Source organism: Peromyscus maniculatus, chromosome 4 (genome assembly GCF_049852395.1).
Source record: "Peromyscus maniculatus bairdii isolate BWxNUB_F1_BW_parent chromosome 4, HU_Pman_BW_mat_3.1, whole genome shotgun sequence".
Classification (NCBI taxonomy): domain Eukaryota; kingdom Metazoa; phylum Chordata; class Mammalia; order Rodentia; family Cricetidae; genus Peromyscus; species Peromyscus maniculatus.
Genome location: NC_134855.1, coordinates 5,175,595 through 5,184,279, shown reverse-complemented (window position 1 = coordinate 5,184,279; position 8,685 = coordinate 5,175,595). Strand labels below are relative to the sequence as shown.

The following is an 8,685-nucleotide window of genomic DNA, read 5'->3' as shown; positions in this document are numbered from 1 at the left end:
TAGGGGCCAAAGGTGCTTCCTATCTGACCCCTCACTTGCCCGTGGCCACTGTGTTTATCTTTGGAAGTCTCTGACAGTTTCCTGCAGGCTTCCCTGGTCCTTCTGTGGCATCATCTTTTTAAATTTTATTTTTTAAAGACTTGTTTTATTTTTAATTACGTGTCTGCATGTGAATATGTGCACATTTATGCAAGTGCCCGAGACACCAGAGATGTACAGGTGGCCGTGAGCTGCTCGATGCGGGCACTCAGAACCAAATTTAAGTCTTCTCCAAGAGCAGCACTTACGCTGAACAGCTGATCCACCTCTCCAGCCCCATCTTTTTATTTTTATGTATGTTGTATGCATGCATATTTGTGTGTTCATGTTTACATATGTAGTTATATGTTGTGTGTGCAAACATGTAGAGGTCAGAGACAATCCTGGATGCCATCCTCAGGAATGCTGGCAATTTCCTTTGAGACAGGTTCTCTCACTGACCTTGGAGTTCCCCAAATAGGCTAGGCTGGTTGGACAGTGAGCCCTGGAAATCCTGCCTCCACTTCCCCAGCGCTGGGGTTACCAGCCCACACTGCGGTGCCTGGCACTTTTACCTGTGCTCTGAGGATTGAACTCGGGTTGTCATGCTTGAGAAGCAAACATTTCCCAGCTGTCCTTGGATCCCTCCAGTGTCATCTTGAACAGTGGAGGTTTCCTGGAGGTGTCCTGGGGACGATGGAGTGCAGCCTCTGAGGTAGGACAGCAGTGGGCGGTTAGGACAGTCCAACTCTCTAGTGCCGCTATGGGAAGGAAACTCACCAGCCATCCTGATGGACAGTGGCCTGTGGTGAACTCAGGGTCAGCCTACATGCCAATCATCTATGGAGAGGCACTGGTGTGCAGGACATTCCAGAGTATCTGCACCAACCTGGAGCCTGCCTCAAACACAGTCTCCACCCCATGAAACCACCGAGGGGCGCTTGGCACAGCCAGGGTCGGGACTGTCGGCTCTCTCAGTGGATTTCAGTTTGTGAGCATCGACCATTCCTGTAGCAGTAGGTTTCTAAATATGGTGAGGCCATCATGCACCCTGCCTGGCAGATGGTGGGTTCCTGTTCGTTCCTCAGACCAGCTACCCCTCTCTGTTCTGTGACAGTCCCAACCCCACGACTAGACCCAGCTACAGGGAGAAGAAACACAAAGGCTCCTGGTGTGAAAGTTAACTCCAGGTCCTGAATGTCAGCCTTCTGATGTCCCCACACTCTCTAAGGTCTGAGTAACTTTACTAAAGATTTTGAAAAAAATATATACATTTAAACACTTAAATGTCTGGGTATGAATTTTTTTTTTTATCAGACAGATGGTCTTTTATTGAAATATTCTCTCTTGTTGCTTCTTAACTAGCTGGGCATTCCACCACACCACTGTTGATGTCGTCAATGATGTCATGAGGATGGTGCCCATCCACATTGCAGCCCACAGACTGTGCAGTACCCAGGATCTCTTTAATAGTTCCAGAAAGTTCTCTGGCTAAAGACCGGTGTTTCATTTGCCGGGCGATGTTGACGATCTCGTCAAAGGTGATGTTTCCACTGTGTTTAATGTTCTTCTGCTTCTTTCTGTCTCTTGGTGGCTCCTTGAGGGCTTTGATGATCAGGGCAGAGGTGGAGGGCACCACCTCAATCTGGGCCTGTCTGTTCTGGATGGTCAGCTTCACTATGATCCTCAGGCCTTTCCAGTCTCCGGTTGCCTTGGCAATGTCGTCACCAACTTTTTTTGGAGACAGACCCAGGGGGCCGATCTTGGGGGCCAAGGCGGACGTGGCACCGACCTCACCTCCGGTGCACCTCCAGTACATGACTTTGATCTCGTTGGGGTCGAACTTGGGCGGCATGGTGGAGGCAGCTGGTGTCGGATGAACCCGGATTCGGGACGACCGAAGAGCGTTGCACCGTGGCCTCCTCCGAGCCGAAAGCCGGAAAGCTGGGTATGGAATTTTAAAAGTTCAGGTTGAGCCGGGCGGTGGTGGCGCACGCCTTTAATCCCAGCACTCGGGAGGCAGAGCCAGGCGGATCGCTGTGAGTTCGAGGCCAGCCTGGGCTACCAAGTGAGCTCCAGGAAAGGCGCAAAGCTACACAGAGAAACCCTGTCTCGAAAAACCAAAAAAAAAAAAAAAAAAAAAAAGTTCAGGTTGAAGTCAATATTAAGTCAAAAGTTGGACCCCCACTACCACCCCACAGACACACGGACAGGCACACGGACACAAAATTTTCATTTTTCAAGTTGAACCAATTCCACAACTTCTAATAACCTTCCTAAGTTCATCTAATTTCCTGAGACAGGTGACTAACTTCATCCTATTCTTTGACATTGGAATTAGGAGTCATTTTAAACATAGTTTACATGTTTAAATTCTAAGCCTGTACCTATCCTGAATATCATCTTGTAATTAAAAGAATAAATCCAGGAGCCGCAGACTCCTTGAACAGAGAAGAAATGGGGGAACTAGAAACCCACCAATCACACTGCAGGGCTTCTCCTCTCATTCCTCTTCCCGCGGAGGCTCAAGTTACGTTCCTTCAGCAGATCAACAGAGCCTGGGGACATGCTGTCTCCAGGGCCATCTGGCCCCTTGTCTCCAGATCATCTCCTAAGAGGTGGCCTGCCCTAGGGGCAGCAGGGCGCTGGCCTGGCTGGGTGGGAGAAATTGCTGGCCACCAGAGGCTCTTGCTGCATGTGCCCCACGCCAGCAGCAGGCATTGCAGGAGCCTGGGGTCCAGATGAATCTGTTTGGAATGTTTTCCTGCTGTAGGGTGTAGGGACACTGGCTGATGGGTCTTGCAACTAAATCCCCCTGCCCCTTAGCCACTGGCCACCTCTGGCTGCAGAAGGGTGCATGTATTCCACTCACCTGCTCTCACCCCTCTATACACCCTGAGCACTGGCATTAGCCTTGGAGAGGGCTCCCAGAAGCATCGGGAGGATACAATGGATGAATTCCAAATAGATGCCCAACAGCAGAAGTCTTAAGGCTTCCCCTCTTCAGCCAGCATCCTTCACCTCTGCTTCAGTTAACATCCGAGGGCCTTCCAAGAGCAAGGACTTGTACACTCACTGTAAAGGCCAGAGCAACCCTGTTACCTCGTAGCTCAAGGCTCTGTTCTTCAACTTTGTCCAAGACCAAAGTGGGGTTCAGAGCTGGCAATGTGACTGTTCCAAGGTCACACCGCAAAGAGTATGGTGAGGCCTGAGTCCAGGGAGGACTTTTAACTCAGTGCTCATTCCACAATGATGTAAGGAGGGAGAGAGCCCTCCCAATCCATCTGCTCTGACATGAATGATTTCCCTCCCTGGCAACCCAGTAGTAACCAAGATGCAGAAGGCTAGGAACTGGCCCCTTAAGGGAACAAGGCAAAGACACCAGCATTAAGCTTGCCTCTGCTCCCACCATCCAGGTTTTTAGGGAATGTGATCGCTGCGTGTGTTTATGTAATCGCTAAGTGGCACCTTTGTAATTATTTGAATGGCTTTGTTGAAGTCCAATTTACTTAGTGTAAAGGAAGACAAGACCTTACTTTGAATTATGATTTATTTTGTACATTTAAAAGCAAATTCACATTTAGAAATCATATCGTGTGAGGGAAAATAATCTTCTAGACTGAGTCGTTAGGATTTGCTGCAAAGGACTGACTTGATTGAGGGGTCTGCTGAGGCCAGTAGGTGTACACCCCCCATCCCCCACAGGTAGTGGGCAAGGCCAGCTGCCAGCTCCCGCTCACAAGTTGACTTTTTTCTTCAGGGAATCTCAGTTTGGTTCCTAGCACCTGCTAACAGATCAACTAGGATAATCCTTTAATTAAACCAGCCAATTATAAGCAGTAATTACATCCACAAAAATCCCTTTTCAGTCACACCTGATGATGGCTGAATTACTGGAGATCACAACAAAGCCAGGTTGATCGGTCAAATTAACCAGGGCATAGGTGAAGCTGTCACCTCCTGAGTCTACTGTGATGTGCAAGAGACAGGGAGGCGGCCCCCTGGAGACTGGAGGCTGAGGCTTATGGGGCGGGCAGTGCCGAGCTGAGGGAGGCCTTGAGATGGGGCAGGCCTGGGCAGCTGAAGCCACAGTAGCAGCCTGTGTTTGTTTCTCAGCTTCTTGATACAATAACTTAATCCTGTGACATCCCTAAACAGCCTTGGCTTCAGTCTGCAGGTTATAAAAACAGGTACTATTGTTTTATCAGCCACTGGATGTTTACCGAGTGGCTGGGGGTGTAGCTCGGTGAAGAACATGTATCAGCACACGTGAGACCCTGGATTCAAGCCCCAGCACAAAAACAAACACATGCTTTTACTGCCTGTGTCCTGTTCTACACACTGGAGCTAGGGGGGGCCCAGCGAGGTACAGCAATGGCTCTACCAAATTGTTTCCTCTGCTGGGCCCGGGGCTGAGAACTTTATGTAGATCAGCATGCCTCACCTCACACCAAGCCTGTAGGGGAGCACATCTGTGACCCCATTTTACATAAAAGGCTCACTTATGAGCATCCTTGCCCATGGCCAGTGAGATGGCTTGGCAGTGAAAGCGTTTGCAGGCCGCAGGCTTCCTCCATGTTGCTTGCTAGCTCTTGTCTTGCTTAGAATACTTTCCTAGGGCTGAGGGTGTGGTGGGCAAACACTTAGTACACCGGGGACCCTGGGTTCAAGCTCTGTCACTGCAAACAATCAAAACAAAAAGACTCTCCAAGGCACACAATGCTCACCCCTCTGCCCCTGGAGAAGCTCGTGTGGGACCCCAAAGCAGCTGGCATTGGGTGGGCAGACCTACAGCTTCAGCCCTGCCAAGAGCCACGCTGCTGGAGGGAGGCTCCAGGTAGCTGGCTTCATTTGAAGATCTAGCTCTGCCACATCTGAGCCTGCAGGAATTTCAGTTTCATTATCCAAAAATAGGGACTGTGGTCCTTATCCTTGCTAGGGAGGTGGGGAGCTTGCCAGAAAGGCCCCAGAACCATTGAATTGACCTCTTCTAAGATCCCCGTTGGCAGGGAGATGGCAGCCGGGGCTGAATTACACTCAGCAAAGCTCCAGAGCCAGCTGTGCTGAGCCAGTGGGTGAGAGCTAAAATTAACCTTCACTCTTACAGGGACACTGGGCTGGCCCAGAGGCAGATGGGAGGGGGCGTGGGGGAAGTGGGGGTGGAGACACTCACCCACCACCAGGACTCCCCACCTGCAGGGGATGTGTGTTTAGGGGGATCCCCATCCTCAGCTCTGCAGAGCTGGCCACAGGCCACCTGGGGAGGGGAGAGCCTGTTCCTTCTGGCCAAGGCGATGGAAAGAGTCCTCTAGCATGGTTGGGTGTCACGCTCATGTGGACTACGGATGTGTTTCTAAGTTTCCTAGAAATCTAATCTAACCCGAATGTTGAAATCATTTTAGCTGCCAGCCACATAAGATGTCAATGAGATAAGCGAAATTCTCCCTCGCTATAAAGTCTGTGTTGCAGGATTTCAGCTCTTCTCCGCTGGGTGCAGCTACAATTCAAGGGATGCGTTCATTTCCTGTGGCTGCTAGAATCACAGACACAGTGGCTCAAAGCCACACTCTCCTCCTGAGGAGACTCACAGGGTCAGCCCCAGGTGATGGTGGTCACCTTGTGTTTCCCAGGCTTGGGGCCTCTCTCCACGTCAAGATGCATCCACCTGAAGAAACTGAAGTTTCTACTGTCGCCTCTTTCTGTGTCTGTCATTATTTTACCTTCTCTGCCTTGGGCTCTTCTGATTCTTGTTATAATCTCCTTGGTGATGACCTTGGGCCCCTGGGCAATCCAAGATATTCCATCTAATGAAGATATTTAACTTAATTACATCTGCAAAACCCATTTTGCCATATAACACATTTTTATGTCCATTTCTGAGCACATGGAGGGCTTTCTTCAGCCTGCCTTACTGCTTTATGGCCAGATGTATTAGTGACCACCATACCGGGCAGGGTAGCTCCAGGGCCAAAGGTGACAGTATAATCAGACTCCTGCTGAGGCCAAAGCTCAGTGACAGACTAACTGTGGGCCGCAGGACAAGTCACTTCATATCCAGACAAGACTATACTTGTCTTCCCTGAGAAACTGATAATCTGTGCAGACTAGGGTGCTATCAGCAGAAGGTGATGTGATGATTGTCTGCAAAGGGAGCTATTCTGGCTGGCGTGTGTGTGTGTGTGTGTGTGTGTGTGTGTGTGTGTGCGCGCGCGCGCGCGCTAGGAGACCTGAGTTCTGGCAATGTGTGGTAGGGCTCAGTAGACCTCACAAGGCTTAGTGGCCTCATTTAATAGATGAGAAAACTAAGGTGGAGTGAAAAACTGGCTTGTGATAGGTTGGTGCTCAAGGCCGTGGTCTATCACCACCCACCTGGCCGAAGTGCAGAGTCCAGAGATAGCCAGAGACTGTCCTAACCTACAGCAAAAGAAAATAGCACAGTATGTGCTCTGAGGGCCTTGGCTTGGGTTGCCCTTTCACCCCCACAACAAGGTCTGTATGGGGCATGCACTCCCCAGGACAGTGGTAGTGGGGAGCTTGTGTTTTAAGTAGGTTCCATCTTACTGCTGGGCGGGGGGCTTCTCCAGAGATGGATCTGTGCTTGCAAGTGAGAGTATGGAAAGACACTCTCCACACCCAGTGACGCCAGAAGGCTCCTGGCTGGACCATGAAGGCAGGCCGTGGTCAGAGCGCCTAGGCCCACAGTGGCTGGGCCCTTTTGGAGGAGATGCTTCTTAGAGTGGGCCCCTCACTGCCTCCAAGCTCTTTCCTTAAAACCTCTGCAGGGGTCCTGTGTGGGAAGATGGTTCAGTTGGTAAAGTGCAAGCGCAGGGACCCGAGGTCAGTCCTCAGCACCTCCGTAGGCAGCCGGGAGTGCTGGTGCTGGCTTGAAATCCTAGCACTGCAGAGAACTGATACGTGGATTCCTTGTTGCTAGCCAGCCTCGCTGAATCTGTGAGCTCCAGGTCACCGTGAGAGACCCTGTCTCAAAAAGCAAGGTGATGCCTCCTGAGGAAAAACACTCAAGGTTGACCTCTGGCCTCCACCCATGTGCATGAGCAGTCCCCTACAAGCACCTTCACATACATGTACATTTATGTGTACACACACACACACACACACACACACACACACACACACACACACACACACACACGAGAGAAAGAGAGAGAGAGAGAGAGACAGAGAGACAGAGAGACAGAGAGACAGAGACAGAGAGATACAGAGAGAGACAGGGAGAGAGAGACAGAGAGGAGAGGGAGGGAGCACCTCTGCTAACTCTTCAAAGTATAGTCCATGCCCGGTGGTGGTGGCGGCGGCGCACGCCTTTTATCCCAGCACTGGGGAGGCAGAGGCAGGTGGATCTCTGTGAGTTCAAGGCCAGCCTGGTCTACAGAGAGAGTTCCAGGACAGCCAAGACTGTTACACAGAGAAACCCTGTCTTGAAAAACCAAAAAAGAAAAACTAAAACTAAAACTAAAAATGAAGAGTATAGTCCTTGTTGCTGTGGGGAATGGATCCAACTACTCCATGGGCTTGTGGGAGACCGAGGGCCACAGGCAGGGTAGGAAAATGACTCTGCTGACCTCCTCCCTGCCCATCAGAGAGGGGAGGAAAAGCTACTAACTTGGTAGGTGGCCTGGCCCAGCGTCTGCCCCACTCTGGATCTTGCTGTTGCTCTTGGGTGGGAACTGGCCGGTTATGTTAGCACTGCACCTCTTGGACTTTCCCAGAAGGACAAGGCTTTGGGACCGGCGGGGCTGGAGGAAAGGACCCAACAGAATGCCAGTGGCCCAGGTGACTGTACGTCTCCTACTGTGCTCCATAAGTCCCATCTGTGCCACATGCATGCACTCTGCTTAAACACATACATGTGTGTGCATGCATGCCCCAGATGTGGAGGCAAATGAAATCCAGCTCCTGGCACAGAGTCAGCAGGGGATCCCACCCAAGAAGCCTCCCCCAAAGGCAGAGCTGCAAGCAACAGGCGCCTCTACTGGAGAGGGAGCCTGAAGGGCTGGCAGCTGTTCCAGGAGCACCCCACTTCCCATGTGACTCCCTACCACTCACCTCATCCCCAGAGGGGTACCACAGTGGGCCGGAAGCCTCTGACCATGGAGGCAGAGGTCTGCCTATTGCCTGCTTGCCTTTGAGAAAATTATCTGACCTCTCTGAGTTTGTTTCTTCCATCTATAAAATACAGTTTTCAAAAGACAAGAAAACTTACTAAAATATTCCCAGCAGTGCTCGCTAGTCTCTAGGATCATGGTGACTTTTATAGCTTTTCTATGAGTGTTTCTCATCTGTGAAGAACCTCCAGGTTAAAGGCATGCATCACAGGTGTTCCCACTTCCCATCATTCTCTGTGGGTCACCTGTGGACATGACAATGCGGCCTATGAGCAAATGTTTTCAGGTCCAGCTGCTTGTTTCCTGGGCCACTGTGGGGTTGGCATTGCCCTGCAGAGTTGGCCCTCAGGCTCGGTGCCTTCCAAGGGCTGATGAAGATGCACCCTTGCAGTGGGCTGCAAGTGTGGCTGGAAGGAAACCTGGTGGGTGGAGGGAAACGGGCACCAAAGATGGGGCTTGCAATGCCAGCGCCGTGCCGTGGTTGCTCTGGTTAGCTTCCCCATCTGTAAATGGGCACAAGCCTGTGCACCTCAGTGGGGTT

General features: G+C 51.1%; 1 protein-coding gene across 1 annotated transcript; it reads right to left on the bottom strand.

The window, feature by feature from the left end:
* Positions 1-1,319: 1,319 nt before the first annotated feature.
* On the bottom strand, positions 1,320-2,942 carry LOC102917983 (large ribosomal subunit protein uL11-like). The gene is made up of 2 exons (XM_042274805.2): positions 2,891-2,942; positions 1,320-1,962 (listed from the first exon to the last, which is right to left on the bottom strand). The coding sequence occupies exons 1-2, from the start codon at positions 2,925-2,927 to the stop codon at positions 1,376-1,378; spliced, it is 624 nt and encodes a 207-aa protein (XP_042130739.2). The 5' UTR covers positions 2,928-2,942; the 3' UTR covers positions 1,320-1,375.
* Positions 2,943-8,685: the final 5,743 nt, after the last annotated feature.

Coding starts and splice junctions, on each gene's coding strand:
- LOC102917983 (XM_042274805.2), bottom strand. CDS start 2,927: ATGCCAGTGCTCAGGGTGTATAGAGGGGTGAGAGCAG. Junction 1,963..2,890: donor GTATAGAGGGGTGAGAGCAG/GTGAGTGGAATA, acceptor TTCCATACCCAG/CTTTCCGGCTTTCGGCTCGG.